General features: G+C 33.0%; 1 protein-coding gene across 1 annotated transcript in view; it reads left to right on the plus strand.

Moving 5' to 3' along the window:
* afg2a (AFG2 AAA ATPase homolog A) overlaps positions 1 to 25,000 on the plus strand; it is a 208,969-nt gene that overhangs the window by 50,365 nt on the left and 133,604 nt on the right. The window contains exons 11-14 of the mRNA XM_062039646.1: positions 7,875 to 8,029; positions 9,499 to 9,708; positions 22,747 to 22,800; positions 22,954 to 23,033. Coding sequence (XP_061895630.1) covers positions 7,875 to 8,029; positions 9,499 to 9,708; positions 22,747 to 22,800; positions 22,954 to 23,033 — 499 coding nt within the window. The remainder of the gene's footprint in view (positions 1 to 7,874; positions 8,030 to 9,498; positions 9,709 to 22,746; positions 22,801 to 22,953; positions 23,034 to 25,000) is intronic.

A 25,000-nucleotide genomic window follows, 5' to 3' on the forward strand; every position in this document is an offset into this window, starting at 1 on the left:
ACTACCATTGAATAATATGTAGTAGTACCATTGGATCATATGTAGTAGTACCATTGCATAATATGTAGTAGTACCATTGGATCATATGTAGTAGTACCATTGCATAATATGTAGTAGTACAATTGGATCATATGTAGTAGTACCATTGAATAATATGTAGTAGTACCATTGGATCATATGTAGTAGTACCATTGGATCATATGTAGTAGTACCATTGGATCATATGTAGTAGTACCATTGGATCATATGTAGTAGTACCATTGGATAATATGTAGTAGTACCATTGGATAATATGTAGTAGTACCATTGAAAAATATGTAGTAGTACCATTAGATCATATGTAGTAGTACCATTGCATAATATGTAGTAGTACCATTGCATAATATGTAGTAGTACCATTGGATCATATGTAGTAGTACCATTGAATAATATGTAGTAGTACCATTGGATCATATGTAGTAGTACCATTGGATCATATGTAGTAGTACCATTGGATCATATGTAGTAGTACCATTGGATCATATGTAGTAGTACCATTGGATCATATGTAGTAGTACCATTGGATAATATGTAGTAGTACCATTGGATAATATGTAGTAGTACCATTGAAAAATATGTAGTAGTACCATTAGATCATATGTAGTAGTACCATTGCATAATATGTAGTAGTACCATTGCATAATATGTAGTAGTACCATTGGATCATATGTAGTAGTACCATTGAATAATATGTAGTAGTACCATTGGATCATATGTAGTAGTACCATTGGATCATATGTAGTAGTACCATTGCATAATATGTAGTAGTACCATTGCATAATATGTAGTAGTACCATTGCATAATATGTAGTAGTACCATTGGATCATATGTAGTAGTACCATTGGATCATATGTAGTAGTACCATTGGATCATATGTAGTAGTACCATTGGATAATATGTAGTAGTACCATTGGATCATATGTAGTAGTACCATTGGATAATATGTAGTAGTACCATTGCATAATATGTAGTAGTACTATTGCATAATATGTAGTAGTACCATTGGATCATATGTAGTAGTACCATTGCATAATATGTAGTAGTACTATTGTATAATATGTAGTAGTACCATTGGATCATATGTAGTAGTACCATTGGATAATATGTAGTAGTACCATTGGATAATATGTAGTAGTACCATTGCATAATATGTAGTAGTACTACTGCATAATATGTAGTAGTACCATTAGATAATATGTAGTAGTACCATTGCATAATATGTAGTAGTACTATTGCATAATATGTAGTAGTACCATTGGATCATATGTAGTAGTACCATTGGATAATATGTAGTAGTACCATTGGATCATATGTAGTAGTACCATTGGATCATATGTAGTAATACCATTGGATAATATGTAGTAGTACCATTGGATAATATGTAGTAGTACCATTGGATCATATGTAGTAGTACCATTGGATCATATGTAGTAGTACCATTGGATAATATGTAGTAGTACCATTGGATAATATGTAGTAGTACCATTGGATAATATGTAGTAGTACCATTGCATAATATGTAGTAGTACCATTGCATAATATGTAGTAGTACCATTGGATAATATGTAGTAGTACCATTGGATAATATGTAGTAGTACCATTGGATAATATGTAGTATTACCATTGGATCATATGTAGTAGTACCATTGGATCATATGTAGTAGTACCATTGGATCATATGTAGTAGTACCATTGCATAATATGTAGTAGTACCATTGGATAATATGTAGTAGTACCATTGGATCATATGTAGTAGTACCATTGCATAATATGTAGTAGTACCATTGGATCATATGTAGTAGTACCATTGCATAATATGTAGTAGTACCATTGGATCATATGTAGTAGTACCATTGGATCATATGTAGTAGTACCATTGCATAATATGTAGTAGTACCATTGCATAATATGTAGTAGTACCATTGGATCATATGTAGTAGTACCATTGGATCATATGTAGTAGTACCATTGGATAATATGTAGTAGTTAGCATGCTAACGGTAGCATGATGACATAGGACAAGTTAGCGTACTTTTAAGATAGCGCCAAGTACTAAAATGCACTACTTTTAGGTGTAAGCATACACAATTAGCTGAACAGCTGGCATAAAACATTAGCATGCTAATATAAGAGATGTTAGCATACTTACAAAGACGGCGACAAGTATCAAAAACATGATTTTTAGGATAAAAATGTGCTTTTTAGCTTATATTGTATGTTAGCATGCTAGCACGTGACCGGATCCGAGGAAATACCGTGCGGCCAGGCTGCTGAGTTAGCACAAAAGCATCTGGCAGGCGGGGGGGGATGTGGAAGGAAGCAGCACCATGTGTGCTAACCCCAAAGCACCAACCACCTGCCACCAGACCACGGCGGCCTCAGCCCCACCACAGCTACGAATAACTATCTTAAGCCTGGGTGGGTGTCCATCCCACCTGTAGCAAACATGCTAGCCTCCACGTGTGCATCATCATAATAACTTATTATTACCCAATCATAATACTACATATGATCCAATGGTACTACTACATATTATGCAATGGTAATACTACATATGATCCAATGGTACTACTACATATTATCCAATGGTACTACTACATATTATCCAATGGTACTACTACATATTATCCAATGGTACTACTATATATGATCCAATGGTACTACTACATATGATCCAATGGTACTACTACATATTATCCAATGGTACTACTATATATGATCCAATGGTACTACTACATATGATCCAATGGTACTACTACATATGATCCAATGGTACTACTACATATGATCCAATGGTACTACTACATATGATCCAATGGTACTACTACATATTATGCAATGGTACTACTACATATGATCCAATGGTACTACTACATATTATCCAATGGTACTACTACATATGATCCAATGGTACTACTACATATTATGCAATGGTACTACTACATATGATCCAATGGTACTACTACATATGATCCAATGGTACTACTACATATGATCCAATGGTACTACTACATATTATGCAATGGTACTACTACATATGATCCAATGGTACTACTACATATTATCCAATGGTACTACTATATATGATCCAATGGTACTACTACATATGATCCAATGGTACTACTACATATGATCCAATGGTACTACTACATATGATCCAATGGTACTACTACATATGATCCAATGGTACTACTACATATTATGCAATGGTACTACTACATATGATCCAATGGTACTACTACATATTATCCAATGGTACTACTACATATGATCCAATGGTACTACTACATATTATGCAATGGTACTACTACATATGATCCAATGGTACTACTACATATGATCCAATGGTACTACTACATATTATGCAATGGTACTACTACATATGATCCAATGGTACTACTACATATTATCCAATGGTACTACTACATATGATCCAATGGTACTACTACATATTATGCAATGGTACTACTACATATGATCCAATGGTACTACTACATATGATCCAATGGTACTACTACATATGATCCAATGGTACTACTACATATGATCTAATGGTACTACTACATATGATCCAATGGTACTACTACATATTATCCAATGGTACTACTACATATGATCCAATGGTACTACTACATATTATGCAATGGTACTACTACATATGATCCAATGGTACTACTACATATTATCCAATGGTACTACTACATATGATCCAATGGTACTACTACATATGATCCAATGGTACTACTACATATTATGCAATGGTACTACTACATATGATCCAATGGTACTACTACATATTATCCAATGGTACTACTACATATGATCCAATGGTACTACTACATATTATGCAATGGTACTACTACATATGATCCAATGGTACTACTACATATGATCCAATGGTACTACTACATATGATCTAATGGTACTACTACATATGATCCAATGGTACTACTACATATGATCCAATGGTACTACTACATATGATCTAATGGTACTACTACATATGATCCAATGGTACTACTACATATGATCCAATGGTACTACTACATATTATCCAATGGTACTACTACATATGATCCAATGGTACTACTACATATTATCCAATGGTACTACTACATATGATCCAATGGTACTACTACATATTATGCAATGGTACTACTACATATGATCAAATGGTACTACTACATATGATCTAATGGTACTACTACATATGATCCAATGGTACTACTACATATGATCCAATGGTACTACTACATATGATCCAATAGTACTACTACATATTATGCAATGGTACTACTACATATGATCCAATGGTACTACTACATATGATCCAATGGTACTACTACATATGATCTAATGGTACTACTACATATGATCCAATGGTACTACTACATATTATGCAATGGTACTACTACATATGATCCAATGGTACTACTACGTATGATCTAATGGTACTACTACATATGATCCAATGGTACTACTACATATGATCCAATGGTACTACTACATATGATCCAATGGTACTACTACATATGATCCAATGGTACTACTACATATGATCCAATGGTACTACTACATATGATCCAATGGTACTACTACATATGATCCAATGGTACTACTACATATGATCCAATGGTACTACTACATATGATCCAATGGTACTACTACATATGATCCAATGGTACTACTACGTATGATCTAATGGTACTACTACATATTATCCAATGGTACTACTACATATGATCCAATGGTACTACTACATATGATCCAATGGTACTACTACATATGATCCAATGGTACTACTACATATGATCCAATGGTACTACTACATATGATCCAATGGTACTACTACATATGATCCAATGGTACTACTACATATGATCCAATGGTACTACTACATATTATGCAATGGTACTACTACTTATGATCTAATGGTACTACTACATATTATCCAATGGTACTACTACATATGATCTAATGGTACTACTACATATTATCCAATGGTACTACTACATATTATCCAATTGTACTACTACATATGATCCAATGGTACTACTACATATGATCCAATGGTACTACTACATATTATCCAATGGTACTACTACGTATGATCCAATGGTACTACTACATATTATCCAATGATACTACTACATATTATCCAATGGTACTACTACGTATGATCCAATGGTACTACTACATATTATGCAATGGTACTACTACGTATGATCCAATGGTACTACTACGTATTATCCAATGGTACTACTACATAATATGCAATGGTACTACTACGTATGATCCAATGGTACTACTACATATTAACCAATGGTACTACTACATATTATGCAATGGTACTACTACGTATGATCCAATGGTACTACTACATATTATCCAATGGTACTACTACATATTATCCAATGGTACTACTACGTATGATCCAATGGTACTACTACATATTATCCAATGGTACTACTACATATTATCCAATTGTACTACTACATATTATGCAATGGTACTACTACATATTATGCAATGGTACTACTACATATTATGCAATGGTACTACTACATATTATCCAATGGTACTACTACATATTATCCAATGGTACTACTACATATTATCCAATGGTACTACTACATATGATCCAATGGTACTACTACATATGATCCAATGGTACTACTACATATGATCCAATGGTACTACTACATATTATCCAATGGTACTACTACATATTATCTAATGGTACTACTACATATGATCTAATGGTACTACTACATATTATCCAATGGTACTACTACATATTATCCAATTGTACTACTACATATTATCCAATGGTACTACTACATATTATGCAATGGTACTACTACATATTATGCAATGGTACTACTACATAGTATCCAATGGTACTACTACATATCATCCAATGGTACTACTACATATGATCCAATGGTACTACTACATATGATCCAATGGTACTACTACATATTATCCAATTGTACTACTACATATTGTCCAATGGTACTACTACATATTATGCAATGGTACTACTACATATTATGCAATGGTACTACTACATAGTATCCAATGGTACTACTACATATGATCCAATGGTACTACTACATATGATCCAATGGTACTACTACATATGATCCAATGGTACTACTACATATTATCCAATTGTACTACTACATATTATGCAATGGTACTACTACATATTATGCAATGGTACTACTACATATGATCCAATGGTACTACTACATATTATGCAATGGTACTACTACATATTATGCAATGGTACTACTACATATGATCCAATGGTACTACTACATATGATCCAATGGTACTACTACATATGATCCAATGGTACTACTACATATGATCCAATGGTACTACTACATATTATCCAATTGTACTACTACATATTATGCAATGGTACTACTACATATTATGCAATGGTACTACTACATATGATCCAATGGTACTACTACATATTATGCAATGGTACTACTACATATTATGCAATGGTACTACTACATATGATCCAATGGTACTACTACATATGATCCAATGGTACTACTACATATTATGCAATGGTACTACTACATATTATGCAATGGTACTACTACGTATGATCCAATGGTACTACTACATATTAACCAATGGTACTACTACATATTATGCAATGGTACTACTACGTATGATCCAATGGTACTACTACATATTATCCAATGGTACTACTACATATTATCCAATGGTACTACTACGTATGATCCAATGGTACTACTACATATTATCCAATGGTACTACTACATATTATCCAATTGTACTACTACATATTATGCAATGGTACTACTACATATTATGCAATGGTACTACTACATATTATGCAATGGTACTACTACATATTATCCAATGGTACTACTACATATTATCCAATGGTACTACTACATATTATCCAATGGTACTACTACATATGATCCAATGGTACTACTACATATGATCCAATGGTAATACTACATATTATCCAATGGTACTACTACATATGATCTAATGGTACTACTACATATTATCCAATGGTACTACTACATATTATCCAATTGTACTACTACATATTATCCAATGGTACTACTACATATTATGCAATGGTACTACTACATATTATCCAATGGTACTACTACATATGATCCAATGGTACTACTACATATGATCCAATGGTACTACTACATATGATCCAATGGTACTACTACATATGATCCAATGGTACTACTACATATGATCCAATGGTACTACTACATATGATCCAATGGTTAGCTTTTTAGCTAAGTTTGTATGTTTAAACCTAAAAATCATGGATTTCGATTTTTGGCGCCATCTTGGAAGTACGCTAACGTCTCGTCGTTTTTATGCTAATGTTTTACGCCAGGTTTTTAGCAATTTTTTTATGATACTTGGTGCCATCTTAGAAGTATGTTAACGTCTCGTATATTAGCATGATAACATTGTATGCTAGCTTTCTAACTAATATTGTATGTTTAAACCTAAAAACCATAGATTTTTATAGTCTTTGCCATCTTAGAAGTATGCTAACGTCTCGTATATTAGCATGATAACATTGTATGCTAGCTTTCTAACTAATATTGTATGTTTAAACCTAAAAACCATAGATTTTTATAGTCTTTGCCATCTTAGAAGTATGCTAACGTCTCGTATATTAGCATGATAACATTGTATGCTAGCTTTCTAACTAATATTGTATGTTTAAACCTAAAAATCATGGATTTTTTTTCCGTTTGTCTTCCGATCCATGGACTAAACCCCGACTATATTCCCCCCGCAGGTCTGCATGCGCTGAGGCGAGCGATCGCTTTGTCAGCCAAGCCGACGGACCAGCAGCTGATGGGGGAGGTGAGGGTCTCCCAGGAGGACCTCCAGTGGGCCATGAGGCTGGTGAAGCCCAGCGCCATGCGGGAGGTCGCCATCGACGTGCCCAAGGTACTCACCATCTTCTCTGGCGGACACTGGCTGACATCATCACCTCCATTTTGGCAAATAAACTGCATTTCCTAGGCTCTAAAGTATCATTATCAAGTACTATTATCACTAATGTTGCAGGTATACATACACCTTAGAGTCAATATTGTGTTACTAGATGCATGTTAACTGTTAGCATGTTAGCTTTTAGCTAATGTTGCCGGTATACATACACCTTAGAGTCAATATTGTGTCAATATTAGCATGTTTTTAGCTAATGTTGCAGGTATACATACACCTTAGAGTCAATATTGTGTTACTAGATGCATTTTAACTGTTAGCATGTTAGCTTTTAGCTAATTTTGCAGGTATACATACACCTTAGAGTCAATATTGTGTCAATATTAGCATGTTTTTAGCTAATGTTGCAGGTATTTGTGCACCTTAGAGTCAATATTGTGTTACTTGATACATGTTAACTGTTAGCATGTTAGCTTTTAGCTAATGTTGCAGGTATACATACACCTTAGAGTCAATATTGTGTTACTAGATGCATGTTAACTGTTAGCATGTTAGCTTTTAGCTAATGTTGCAGGTTTACATACACCTTAGAGTCAATATTGTGTCAATATTAGCATGTTTTTAGCTAATGTTGCAGGTATTTGTGCACCTTAGAGTCAATATTGTGTTACTTGATGCATCTTAACTGTTAGCATGTTAGCTTTTAGCTAATTTTGCAGGTATACGCACACTTTACAGTCAATATTGTGTTACTTGATACATGTTAACTGTTATTATGCTAGCTTTTTAGCTAATTTTGCAGGTATACATGCACCTTAGAGTCAATATTGTGTCAATATTAGCATGTTTTTAGCTAATGTTGCAGGTATTTGTGCACCTTAGAGTCAATATTGTGTTACTAGATGTATGTTAACTGTTAGCATGTTAGTTTTTAGCTAATGTTGCAGGTATATATACACCTTAGAGTCAATATTGTGTTACTTGATGCATTTTAACTGTTATTATGCTAGCTTTTAGCTAATGTTGCAGGTATACATGCACCTTAGAGTCAATATTGTGTCAGTATTAGCATGTTTTTAGCTAATGTTGCAGGTATACATACACCTTAGAGTCAATATTGTGTTACTTGATACATGTTAACTGTTAGCATGTTAGCGTTTAGCTAATGTTGCAGGTATACATGCACCTTAGAGTCAATATTGTGTCAGTATTAGCATGTTTTTAGCTAATGTTGCAGGTATACATACACCTTAGAGTCAATATTGTGTTACTAGATGCATGTTAACTGTTAGCATGTTAGCGTTTAGCTAATGTTGCAGGTATACATACACCTTAGAGTCAATATTGTGTTACTTGATGCATTTTAACTGTTATTATGCTAGCTTTTAGCTAATTTTGCAGGTATGCGAATGTGGTCATATCATGTAGTCCAGTGCTCCGGTCTAAAGCGCCCCCTCGCTCCTCTCCAGGTGCGCTGGGCCGACGTGGGCGGCATGGAGGACGTGAAGCTGAAGCTGAGGCAGGCGGTGGAGTGGCCCCTGAGGCACCCCGAGGCCTTCGCCCGCATGGGGATCCAGCCGCCCAAGGGGGTCCTGCTGTACGGGCCGCCGGGCTGCTCCAAGACCATGGTCGCCAAGGCCCTGGCCAACGAGAGCGGACTCAACTTCCTGGCCATCAAAGTACGTTGACTTGGGCATTGTTTGTTTACTTGGCATGCTGCTATTGTTTACTTGGCATGCTGCTATTGTTTACTTGGCGGGCCGCTATTGTCTGCCCTGGTGACCCTAGGGGGAAGTCTCAGTGCCCCACTTCCTCTGCAAAGAGCTTCCTTGTTTGACCTTTAACCCCGGGTTTGTCCATTCTCATTCATCACCCCCCCCCCCCCCCCCTTGCACCCCCCCACTCCATTCATAGCAGCTTGACAGAGACCGATTGGCTAACATGCTGGATTATCTATTATGGATTATGCTACACGTCGATGTTTATCTTCTTTACCCAAAAGCCAACGTACGCTTTTTGAAAAGGGTGGATGGCGTTAGCCGCACTCCAGACACCTTTTTGTTTGGTTTCTTTGGCTTCCAACGCAATTTGAAAGAAGTCACGGTTCACAGAGTTGGATCGGACGTACAAACAAGATGGTCCGTGTTGCTGAATTGAGTACAAATATTTAGTAGGGGTGAGCAAAATGAGCTAAAATGACGACATAAAGTCGGTGAGGGGTTAATATTTTGCCTCGTCGCTCACTTAAAGCGTGAAGAAGGCACGATAAGTTCAACAGAGAAAGATCTGCGATGCTTCAGTCACACGCAGGATTCTCACAGGAATGAGATAATATATCATAGTATATAATACAGGTATACGTCATTGCGCTTAAATGTTTGAGAAATACTATTGATAATGATAGTCGTGGTCAAAAGTGTACATCCACGTGTAAAGAACATGATGTCATGGCTGTCTTGAGTTTCCAATCATTTCTACAACTCTTATTTTTTTGTGATAGAGTGATTGGAGCACATACTTGTTGCTCACAAACAACATTCATGAAGTTTGCTTCTTTTATGAATTTATTATGGTATTTTATTATTATTTTATCATTATTGTATTATTATTATTGTTATTTTTATTATCATTTTATTATTATTTATTATTCATTATTATTATTGTATTATTATTGTATTATTTATTATTATTATTTTATTATTATTATTATTTTATTATTATTATTATTTTATCATTATTGTATTATCATTGTTTTATTATTATTATTTATAATTATGTTTTTAATTTTATTTCATTATCATTTTATTATTATTTTATTATTTATTATTATTTATTATTATTATTTTATTATTATTTTATTATTATTATTATTTTATCATTATTGTATTATTATTGTTTTATTATTATTATTTATAATTATTTTTTAAATTGTATTTCATTATCATTTTATTATTATTTTATTATTTATTAGTATTATTGTATTATTATTATTATTTTATTATTCTATTATTTTATTATTCTATTATTATTATTTTATTATTATTATTATTTTATTATTATTTTATTATGATTTCATTATCATTATTATTTTATTATTTATTATTATTTATTATTATTATTGTATTATTATTATTATTATTTTATTATTCTATTATTATTTTATTATTCTATTATTATTATTTTATTATTATTATTATTTTATTATTATTTTATTATGATTTCATTATCATTATTATTTTATTATTTATTATTATTTATTATTATTATTGTATTATTATTATTATTTTATTATTCTATTATTATTATTTTATTATTCTATTATTATTATTTTATTATTATTATTATTTTATTATTATTTTATTATGATTTCATTATCATTATTATTGTATTTTTTATTATTATTATTATTTTATTATGATTCTTTTATTATTATTATTATTATTATTATTATTATTTTATTATTATTATTATTATTATTATTTTGGTAGCCATCCACAAGCTTCTGCTTGAATGTTTGACCACTCCTCTTGACAAAATCGGTGCAGTTCAGCTAAATGTGTTGCTTTTCTGACATGGACTTGTTTCTTCAGCATTGTCCACACGTTTAAGTCAGGACATCACATGGACAAAGATAAGACCTTCTGGAGGAAAGTTCTGTGGTCAGATGAAACAAAAAATGGAGCTGTTTGGCCACAATAGAAAAAAAAAGTTGTAATGTTGACTTTAAAGTGTAAAAACAAGTCGTCTCTATAATAAAGTTTTTACCATAAATATCTGATTTATGACACTAAAGACTTGTAAAGTTCGCAAATAAATCGATGTGATCAAAATAGTATTAATTTCAGGGAGATTCCCGAGCCATTTTGAGAGTCACTTGATTCGGGACGTAGAGGGGGAAACCACAGATCCCTTCCCCATCAACAACAATGCTGATCAGGCAGACTTTGTGACACCCAACAATGATCACTTTAGGACAAATTGTGATGCAGAAACTTATATTTTTGAGCCCGAACACAAAGAGGATGAACAATGACTTTTAGGAGCCCAGCGCTAAACGGATGTAGCTTTGTTGTGACACTGTAGCATTAGCATCATTGCTAGGTGCTAAACATACAAACACAATTAACCATAATAAAACAGTGTAATGTTTCCATTCTCACATCATTCCGTTTAGATGAAGAGTCAGTCACAATCCTCACGAAGGGTTAAAAAAAGATGCCGCAACTAGCATCTTTTTGTGTCTTAGACCACAGAACTTTCCTCCAGAAGGTCTCATCTTTGTCCATGTGATGTCAGATGAAACGAAAATGGAGCTGTTTGGCCACAACACCCAGCAATATGTTTGGAGGAGAAAAGGTGAGGCCTTTAATCCCAGGAACACCATGCTTACCGTTAAGCATGGTGGTGGTAGTATTATGCTCTGGGCCTGTTTGGCTGCCAATGGAACTGCTGCTATACAGAGACTAAATGGGACAATGACAATATCACAATAAAAGTCGTCATTTTACTCAACGCAAGTCAAAATTTTATTAGAAAAACTGAACATTTGTGCAATATTATGATAAAAGTTGGAATTTTACTCAATAACAGTCGCAATTTTACAAGAAAAAGCTTAACATTTTGGCTATTTTATGAAAAGTTGCAATTTTATTCGACAAAAGTCACAATTTAAGTTGCAATTTTATTCGACAAAAGTCACAATTTTATAAGAAAACTTTAAAATGTTGGCAATATTATAATAATAATCGGAATTTTACTTGCCAAATTATGACAATAGTCACAATTTTACTAAAAAAATTGACACTATTTTACAAGAACAACTAAAAAATGGGCAATATTGTGATAAGTCAGAATAATGCCTCCCTCTTTAGGACCAGCCTTTCTAGATATATAAAGAAGTGTATTTACAACATGAATAATATATACATACTATGCACATATAAAAAAACCTTGTTGTGAAAAATGAGTTGGAATTTCACAAGAAAAAGGTCACAATTTCACAAGAAAAACTTAGAATTTTGGCAGTTTTATAATAAAAGTCCTCATTTTACTCAACACAAGTGAAAATTTGCTATGAAAAATTGAACATTTCTGCAATATTATGATAAAAGTTGGAATTTTACTCAATAACAGTCGCAATATTACAAGAAAAAGCTTAACATTTTGGCTATTTATGAAAAGTTGCAATTTTATTCGACAAAAGTCACGAATTTTATAAGAAAACTTTAAAATGTTGGCAATATTATAATAATAATCTGAATTTTACTTGCCAAATTATGACAATAGTCACAATTTTACTAAAAAAATTGACACTATTTTACAAGAACAACTAAAAAATGGGCAATATTGTGATACAAGTCAGAAAATGCCTCCCTGTTTAGGACTAGTCTTTCTAGATATATAAAGAAGTGTATTTACAACATGAATAATATATACATACTATGCACATATAAAAAACCTTGTTGTGAAAAATGAGTTGGAATTTCACAAGAAAAAGGTCACAATTTCACAAGAAAAACTTAGAATTTTGGCAGTATTAATATAAAAGTTGTCATTTTACTCAACACAAGTGAAAATTAGCTATGAAAAACGGAACATTTGTGCAATATTATGATAAAAGTTGGAATTTTACTCAATAACAGTCGCAATATTACAAGAAAAAGCTTAACATTTTGGCTATTTATGAAAAGTTGTAATTTTATTCGACAAAAGTCACAGTTTTATAGAAAACTTTAAAATGTTGGCAATATTATAATAATAATCTGAATTTTACTTGCCAAATTATGACAATAGTCACAATTTTACTAAAAAATTGACACTATTTTACAAGAACAACTAAAAAATGGGCAATATTGTGATAAAAGTCAGAAAAATGCCTCCCTGTTTAGGACTAGTCTTTCTAGATATATAAAGAAGTGTATTTACAACATGAATAATATATACATACTATGCAAATATAAAAAAGCTTGTTGTGAAAAATGAGTTGGAATTTCACAAGAAAAAGGTCACAATTTCACAAGAAAAACTTAGAATTTTGGCAGTTTTATAATAAAAGTCCTCATTTTACTCAACACAAGTGAAAATTTGCTATGAAAAACGGAACATTTGTGCAATATTATGATAAAAGTTGGAATTTTACTCAATAACAGTCGCAATATTACAAGAAAAAGCTTAACATTTTGGCTATTTTATGAAAAGTTGCAATTTTAGTCGACAAAAGTCACAATTTTATAAGAAAACTTTAAAATGTTGGCAATATTATAATAATAATCTGAATTTTACTTGCCAAATTATGACAATAGTCACAATTTTACTAAAAAAATTGACACTATTTTACAAGAACAATTAAAAAATTGGCAATATTGTGATCAATCAATCAATCGATGTTTATTTATATAGCCCAAAATCAGAAGTGTCTCAAAGGGCTGCACAAGCCACAACGACATCCTCGGTACAGAGCCCACATACGGGCAAGGAAAAACTCACCCCAATGGGACGTCGGTGTGAATGACTATGAGAAACCTTGGAGAGGACCACATATGTGGGTAACCCCCCCCCCCCTGATAAAGTCAGAATAATGCCTCCCTCTTTAGGACCAGCCTTTCTAGATATATAAAGAAGTGTATTTACAACATGAATAATATATACATACTATGCAAATATAAAAAACCTTGTTGTGAAAAATGGGTTGGAATTTCACAATAAAAAGGTCACAATTTCACAAGAAAAACTTTTTTTGGCAGTATTATAATAAAAGTCGTCATTTTACTCAACGCAAGTCCAAATTTTACAAGACAAACTGAACATTTGTGCGATATTATGATAAAAGTTGGTATTTTACTCAATAACAGTCGCAATTTTACAAGAAAGAGCTTTACATTTTGGCTATTTTATGAAAAGTTGTAATTTTATTCGACAAAAGTCACAATTTTATAAGAAAACTTTAAAATGTTGGCAATATTATAATAATAATCTGAATTTTACTTGCCAAATTATGACAAAAGTCACAATTTTACTAAAAATTGACACTATTTTACAAGAACAACTAAAAAATGGGCAATATTGTGATAAGTCAGAATAATGCCTCCCTCTTTAGGACCAGCCTTTCTAGATATATAAAGAAGTGTATTTACAACATGAATAATATATACATACTATGCACATATAAAAAAGCTTGTTGTGAAAAATGAGTTGGAATTTCACAAGAAAAAGGTCACAATTTCACAAGAAAAACTTAGAATTTTGGCAGTTTTATAATAAAAGTCCTCATTTTACTCAACACAAGTGAAAATTTGCTATGAAAAACGGAACATTTGTGCAATATTATGATAAAAGTTGGAATTTTACTCAATAACAGTCGCAATATTACAAGAAAAAGCTTAGCATTTTGGCTATTTTATGAAAAGTTGCAATTTTATTCGACAAAAGTCACAATTTTATAAGAAAACTTTAAAATGTTGGCAATATTATAATAATAATCTGGATTTTACTTGCCAAATTATGACAATAGTCACGATTTTACTAAAAAAAATTGACACTATTTTACAAAAACAACTAAAAAATGGGCAATATTGTGATCAATCAATCGATGTTTATTTATATAGCCCAAAATCAGAAGTGTCTCAAAGGGCTGCACAAGCCACAACGACATCCTCGGTACAGAGCCCACATACGGGCAAGGAAAAACTCACCCCAATGGGACGTCGGTGTGAATGACTATGAGAAACCTTGGAGAGGACCGCATATGTGGGTAACCCCCCCCACCCCCCCCCCCCCCCCCCCCTGATAAAAGTCAGAATAATGCCTCCCTCTTTAGGACCAGCCTTTCTAGATATATAAAGAAGTGTATTTACAACATGAATAATATATACATACTATGCAAATATAAAAAACCTTGTTGTGAAAAATGAGTTGGAATTTCACAAGAAAAAGGTCACAATTTCACAAGAAAAACTTTTTTTTGGCAGTATTATAATAAAAGTCGTCATTTTACTCAACGCAAGTCCAAATTTTACAAGACAAACGGAACATTTGTGCGATATTATGATAAAAGTTGGTATTTTACTCAATAACAGTCGCAATTTTACAAGAAAGAGCTTTACATTTTGGCAATTTTATGAAAAAAGTCGTACTATTACTCGACAAAAGTCACAATTTTATAAAAAAAACAAAACTTTAAAATGTTGGCAATATTATAATAATAATCGGAATTTTACTTGGCAAAATTATGACAGAAGTCATAATTTTACTAAAAAAATTGCAATATTTTACAAGAACAACAAAAAAATGGGCAATATTGTGATAAAAGTCAGAATTTCATATGACAAATGTCACCATTTTGCATTAAAAAGTAATAATTTTACATAAAAAAAGTTATAATTTTACGGGAAAATATTGCAATATTACAGAAACAGAAATAATATGAGAAAAAATTATTCAAAATTTTATAAGAAAAAAGTTGTGAGAAAGACTTCTTTTTGTTCATTTATTTATTTTTGAATTTTTTGTTTGTACCGTAATTTCCGGACTATAAGCCGCACCTGACTATAAGCCGCACCAGCTAAATTTAGGGGAAAATACAGATTGCTCCATATATAAGCCGCACCCGATTATAAGCCGCAGGGTTTTGATGTGTAATTACCGTAGTATATAGGGGTTCCTGCTACCACGGAGGGGATAGTCGGGACAGAGATGACTGTTTGGGAACGCAAAGCGTCCCATTTATTAACAATAAATCTTTCAATCATTCAATCAAACTTTCACATCTTTGACATGGCGAACAGCATTCGTGCAGAGTACAAATAATACAACGGTGCAAAGTAATACAAAGTGCTCGCCTGTACGTTATCAAAATAACCAGCCTACCGGTATATGAAAAGTCAGTCTTTAATCATTGTGTCATCGTCTTCCTCCTGCGTACTAAAACCACCGAAATCCTCTTCGTCGATGTCGGAGAAGAACAGGCCATAAATAAGCCCGCACCCGTGTATAAGCCGCAGGGACCAGAACGAGGGGGAAAAGTAGCGGCTTATAGTCCGGAAATTACGGTAATTGGTTTTAATCGTCATTATTTACTTCAAGTTATTACAGTATGTCTCTATATACATATTTATTGTATTTTTTAAATAATTTTGGCCCAAGGGGGCGCATTTCAATTCTTACACACACTTGTTATTTCATATGTTGACCAGAAGGGGAGCACTTTTAAAAGCGACACACAGTCAATGTGAAAAATCCCTCCTTTTTGGGACCAGCCTCATTTTGATGGATGTCACCACAAATGAGACATTGTCTATTAGATGCAATGTTATTGATTTATGTCATCACTTGTTCACACCTCCTCATATGGAAGATACTTTTCCTTCTTCATGTCTCAAGAAGGGCAGGAATACAAACACACACACACACACTCTTCCTGCAGCAGACAAGGAGACAGCCACTTAAGTGTCCTCTCCCCTCGGTGCTGACGGAGGTGTTGACAGGTGGGACTTTACCAGCAGGAAGTGGTCCTGATGGAGGAGGATGTTTATCACCAATCCCCAGGGAGAAAAGTCCACACACCTTTCAGTCTCCGTCTGAGTGGATTCATGTCCGAAACATGAATAATTAAAAGCCAAGAAAACTTTTTTTTAGGTGTAAACATACAAAATTAGCACAAAAAAACATTAGCATGCTAAAAGTCTCACAACTACCTGCTAACACACGTTAACTGTTTGCATAGTTGAACGACAGCACCTGGTATAACAAAACATGATTTTTTAGGTTTAAAAATAATAACATTGCATAAAATATATGTATGCTCACATTTATCTTGCTGACTGACGCACTGTTAGTGTACTAAAACCTGGTTTTGTTACATACAGTCGTGGTCAAAAGTTTACATACACTTGTAAATAACATGATGTCATGGCTGTCTTCACACAGTAATAATAATAATAATAAAAATAAAATAATGAATGTATTGTTTTTGGTGTAGAATCTTCCATGTGGGAATGCTTGGACAATCACACAATAATAATAATAACAATAATAATAAATATATGTTTTTTGGTGTAGAATCTTCCATGTGGGAATGCTTGGACATTCACACAGTAATAATAATAATAATAATAATAAATACCGGTATATTGTTTTTTAGTGTATAATCTTCCATGTGGGAATGCTTGGACATTCACACAGTAATAATAATAATTATAATAATGAATAGATTGTTTTTAGTGTAGAATCTTCCATGTGGGAATGCTTGGACATTCACACAATAATAATAATAATAATAATAAATATATTGTTTTTTAGTGTAGAATCTTCCATGTGGGAATGCTTGGACATTCACACAGTAATAATAATAATAATAATAATTTAAAAAATAAAATAATAATGGATAGATTGTTTTTGGTGTAGAGTCTTTCATGTGGGAATGCTTGGACATTCACACAATAATAATAATAATTATTATTATTATAATGAATAGATTGTTTTTAGTGTAGAATCTTCCATGTGGGAATGCTTGGACATTCACACAGTAATAATAATAATAATAATTTAAAAAATAAAATAATAATGGATAGATTGTTTTTGGTATAGAGTCTTTCATGTGGGAATGTTTGGACATTCACACAGTAATAATAATAATAATAAAAATAATAAATATATTGTTTTTAGTGTAGAATCTTCCATGTGGGAATGCTTGGACATTCACACAATAATAATAATAATAATACATATATTGTTTTTTAGTGTAGAATCTTCCATGTGGGAATGCTTGGACATTCACACAGTAATAATAATAATAATAATTTAAAAAATAAAATAATAATGGATAGATTGTTTTTGGTGTAGAGTCTTTCATGTGGGAATGTTTGGACATTCACACAGTAATAATAATAATAATAATAATAATAAAAATAAAATAAAATAATGAATATATTGTTTTTGGTGTAGAATCTTCCGTGTGGGAATGCTTGGACATTCACACAATAATAATAATAATTATTATTATAATAATGAATAGATTGTTTTTAGTGTAGAATCTTCCATGTGGGAATGCTTGGACATTCACACAATAATAATAATAATAATAATAAATATATTGTTTTTTAGTGTAGAATCTTCCATGTGGGAATGCTTGGACATTCACACAGTAATAATAATAATAATAATTTAAAAAATAAAATAATAATGGATAGATTGTTTTTGGTGTAGAGTCTTTCACGTGGGAATGTTTGGACATTCACACAGTAATAATAATAATAATAATAATAATGATAATAAAAATAAAATAAAATAATGAATATATTGTTTTTGGTGTAGAATCTTCCATGTGGGAATGCTTGGACATTCACACAATAATAATAATAATAATAACAAATATATAGTTTTTTGGTGTAGAATTTCCATGTGGGAATATTTGGACAATCACACTAATAATAATAATAATAATTATGAATATATTGTTTTAGGTGTAGAATCTTCCATGTAGGAATCCTTGGACATTCACACAATAATAATAATAATAATAACAAATATATAGTTTTTTGGTGTAGAAGTTCCATGTCGGAATATTTGGACAATCACACTAATAATAATAATAATAATTATGAATATATTGTTTTAGGTGTAGAATCTTCCATGTGGGAATGCTTGGACATTCACACAATAATAATAACAATAATAATAACAAATATATAGTTTTTTGGTGTAGAATTTCCATGTGGGAATATTTGGATAATCACACTAATAATAATAATAATAATAATTATGAATATATTGTTTTTGGTGTAGAATCTTCCATGTGGGAATGGTTGAACATTCACACAATAACAATAATAATAATAATGAATATATTGTGTTTGGGTGTAGAATCTTCCATGTGGGAATGGTTGGACATTCACACAATAATAATAATAATAATAACAATAATATTAATAAATATATTGTTTTTTGGTGTAGAATCTTCCATGTGGCAATACTTGAACAATCACACAATAATAAATAATAATAATCATAACAATAATAATAATTATGAATATATTGTTTTTGGTGTAGAATCTTCCATGTGGGAATGCTTGGACATTCACACAATAATAATAATAATAATAATAATAATAATAATAATAATAATACATATATAGTTTTTTGGTGTTGAATCTCCCATGTGGGAATGCTAGGCCATTCACACAATAATAATAATAATAAATAGATATTTTTTGGTGTAGAATCTTCCATGTGGGAATATTTGGACAATCACACAATAATAATAACAACAATAATAATAATAATGAATATATTGTTTTTGGTGTAGAATCTTCCATGTGGGAATGCTTGGACATTCACACAATAATAATAATAATAATAATCATAACAATAATAATAATAATAATGGTAATAATAATAATAATAATGAATATATTGTTTTTGGTGTAGAATCTTCCATGTGGGAATGCTTGGACATTCACACAATAATAATAGTAATAATAATAATCATAACAATAATAATAATAATAATAATAAAAATAATAATGAATACATTGTTTTTGGTGTAGAATCTTCAATGTGGGAATGCTTGAACATTCACACAATAATAATAATAATAATAATAATAATAATAATAATTGATAGATTATTTTAGGTGTATAGTCTTCCATGTGGGAATGCTTGAACATTCACACAATAATAATAATAATACCGTATTTTTCGGACTATAAGTCACAGTTTTTTTCATAGTTTGGCCGGGTAGTGCGACTTATACTCAGGAGCGACTTATGTGTGAAATGATTAACACATTAGCGTAAAATGTCAAATAATATTATTTCTCTCATTCACGTAAGAGACTAGACGTATAAGATTTCATGGGATTTAGCGATTAGGAGTGACAGATTGTTTGGTAAACGTATAGCATGTTCTATATGTTATAGTTATTTGAATGACTCTTACCATAATATGTTACGTTAACATACCAGTTGGTTATTTATGCCTCATATAAAGTACACTTATTCAGCCTGTTGTTCACTATTCTTTAGACATTTTAAATTGCCTTTCAAATGTCTATTCTTGCTGTTGGCTTTTAGCAAATACATTTCCCCCAAAAATGCGACTTATACTCCAGTGCGACTTGTATATGTTTTTTTCCTTCTTTATTATGCATTTTCGGCCGGAGCGACTTATACTCTGAAAAATACGGTAATAATAATAATAATGAATAGATTGTTTTAGGTCAGGGGTCGGCAACCCGCGGCTCCGGAGCCGCATGCGGCTCTTTGACCACTCTGATGCGGCTCAGCTGCATACTTGCCGACCCCCCCGATTTTACCAGGAGACTTATGGATCTCAGTGCCTCTCCTATACAACTCCCAGGGCAAATATAATCCTATTTTCACTCTAATTACTGAATTAAGGGCGTGCCCTAATTGCACTGCAGTAATTGTCCTCTATAGCATTTACAAACAGCATGCCAGCCCGGCCACATGTTGTATGTAGCTTTTACTTGCACACGTAGGAGACAGCAAGGCATACTTACTCATCAGCCACACAGCTTACACTGACGGTAGCCGTACCGTATCAAACAACTTTAACACTGTTACATTACAAATATGCGCCACACTGTGAACCCACACCAAAAAATAATGAAAAACACATTTCTGGAGGACATCCCACTGTAACACAACATAAACACAACACAACCAATACCCAGAATCCCATGCAGCCCTAACTCTTCCGGTCTAGATTATACACCCCCGCTACCACAAAACCCCCCCACACATCAACCCCTCCCCTCCCCCCCCTCTGTGCGTCGGTTGAGCGGAAGAGTTAGTGCTGCATGGGATTCTGGGTATTTATTGTGTTGTGTTTATGTTGTGTTACAGTGCAGATGTTCTCCAGAAATGTGTTTGTCATTCTTTTTTGGTGTGGGTTCAAAGTGTGGCGCATATTTGTAACGTAACAGTGTTAAAGTTGTTTTATACGGTACGGCTACCGTCAGTGTAAGCTGTGTGGCTGCTGAGCTAGTACGCCTTGCTGTCACTTACGTGAGCAAGCTGAAGCTGCATTCTACATGTGGCCGAGCAGATACACTGTTTGGGTAGGCTGTAGAGGGTAGCAAAGGCAGTGCCATCACTCCCTGATATTCGGGAGTCTCCCGGAAATAATGAGAGGGTTGGCAAGTATGACGCTATCAAGCGCCATTGATTCAAATCTCGCGGGCCGCACTGACATCAAATTTCCAAAATAAAGTGCGTGCCGGTGCGTGTGTCTGAGACCCCTGGTCAACATAGCACAAAGCAATTAAAGCTTTGTATCCGGTGTTTTTCATTTTAAATTACTTATTTTTTTGTGGCTCCCATTATTTTCTTTAATTTGTGAAACTTGCCAAAATGGCTCTTTGAGTGGTAAAGGTTGCAGATCCCTGTTTTAGGTGTATAGTCTTCCATGTGGGAATGCACAAATGGATTGTTTTAGGTGTAGAGTCTTCTGTGTGGGAGTGGTTGGACATTCACACAATTATTATTAATTACTTAGGGGAGGGGCTAAATAATTGTTGTCTTTTTGTGATCGGCGTTAATCTTCATTAGCCAATCGCTCACTCTGTGGAGCAAATAGTCCGATACTGGTGGATCTGAGCATATGTAATCCTAGGAGCAGGTTTTCCAGACATGCACAACAGCTCCTCTTTCCTCTCACGAGAGATCCACCTCAACTAATGTCTTTTCAAAACCCTGCAGGGTCCGGAGTTACTGAGCAAGTACGTTGGCGAGTCGGAAAGAGCGGTCCGAGAGGTAAGTCCTCATTTCCTTCCTTCACTGACTAGACCCTGGAACACCTTGGTTTATTGTCCGCTCAGACGCACGTGGTGACGTTCTCCAGCGCCCGCACTTCCTGTTGATGGCGGGCTATTTTTAAAGGCCCGTCGCCTCCATTGTCGCCCGCAGGTGTTTCGGAAGGCCAGAGCCGTCGCTCCGTCCGTGGTCTTCTTCGACGAGATCGACGCCCTGGCCAGCGAGAGAGGAAGGTATGCTTTCAGACCACCGCTTGACTCGCTCGCCTTCCCAAAACCGTACGGACAACTTTGGTCGCCATGGTGCCCTTCGCCACACAGACCACGCTCTTGTCCTGGGGGTTTAAAGGGATGGCACGGAGGTGGGGTGGGGGGACATCTGTGGCTTAAAGGAAGTAGGAAGGGGGGAGGGGGGGGGGAGGACACAAACACTTCATTGTGTCCTGGCCTGGCAGATGGGGGAGGACGCACACCAACGCCGCCAGCTTCCTGGTGCACTCAGGCGTGCGAAGCATGAGGGACGCCGCCGAGATTGGTCGGGTAGGCGACCCAAAATGTTGAAAGAGCCAAATTGGACCAAAAACACATCAAACTAATCAGTCTGGAGCCGCAAAAAAGTAAGAGTGATATAAGTGTCTATATTAGCGATATTAGCCTACTATCAAAATGACTTTAAAAGTCTAATATAAGTGTTATAATGAAGGCAACACATGATGTAAGTGTCTATATTAGCTAGATTAGCCTACTATCAAAATGACTTTAAAAGTCTTATATAAGTGTTATAATGAAGACAACACATGATGTAAGTGTCTGTATTAGCCTACTATCAAAATGATTGTAAAAGTTGTATATAAGTGTTATAATGAAGGCAACACATTATGTAAGTGTCTATATTAGTTATATTAGCCTACTATCAAAATGACTTTAAAAGACTTATATAAGTGTAATAATGAAGGCAACACATGATGTAAGTGTCTATATTAGCCTACTATCAAAATGACTTTAAAAGACTTATATAAGTGTTATAATGAAGGCAACACATTATGTAAGTGTCTATATTAGCTATATTAGCCTACTATCAAAATGACTATAAAAACCTTATATAAGTGTTTTAATGAAGACAACACATTATGTGAGTGTCTATATTAGTTATATTAGCCTACTATCAACATGACTTTAAAAGTCTTATATAAGTGTTATAATGAAGACAACACATGATGTAAGTGTCTGTATTAGCCTACTATCAAAATGATTGTAGAAGTTGTATATAAGTGTTATAATGAAGGCAACACATTATGTAAGTGTCTATATTAGTCATATTAGCCTATTATCAAAATGACTTTAAAAGACTTATATAAGTGTTATAATGAAGACAACACATGATGTAAGTGTCTATATTAGCCTACTATCAAAATGATTGTAAAAGTCTTATATAAGTGTTATAATGAAGGCAATACATTATTTAAGTGTCTATATTAGTTATATTAGCCTACCATCAAAATGACTTTAAAAGTCTTATATAAGTGTTATAATGAAGGCAACACATGATGTAAGTGTCTATATTAGTTATATTAGCCTACTATCAAAATGACTTTAAAAGACTTATATAAGTGTTATAATGAAGGCAACACATGATGTAAGTGTCTATATTAGCCTACTATCAAAATGACTTTAAAAGTCTTATATAAGTGTTATAAAGAAGACAACACATGATGTAAGTGTCTATATTAGTTATATTAGCCTACTATCAAAATTACTTTAAAAGTCTTATATAAGTGTTATAATGAAGACAACACATGATGTAAGTGTCTATATTAGCCTACTCTCAAAATAATTGTAAAAGTCTTATATAAGTGTTATAATGAAGGCAACACATTATTTAAGTGTCTATATTAGTTATATTAGCCTACCATCAAAATGACTTTAAAAGACTTATATAAGTGTTATAATGAAGGCAACACATGATGTAAGTGTCTATATTAGCCTACTATCAAAATGACTTTAAAAGTCTTATATAAGTGTTATAATGAAGACAACACATGATGTAAGTGTCTATATTAGCCTACTATCAAAATGATTGTAAAAGTCTTATATAAGTGTTATAATGAAGGCAACACATTATGTAAGTGTCTATATTAGTTCTATTAGCCTACTATCAAAATGACTTTAAAAGACTTATATAAGTGTTATAATGAAGGCAA

Source organism: Entelurus aequoreus, linkage group LG28 (genome assembly GCF_033978785.1).
Source record: "Entelurus aequoreus isolate RoL-2023_Sb linkage group LG28, RoL_Eaeq_v1.1, whole genome shotgun sequence".
Lineage (NCBI taxonomy): Eukaryota > Metazoa > Chordata > Actinopteri > Syngnathiformes > Syngnathidae > Entelurus > Entelurus aequoreus.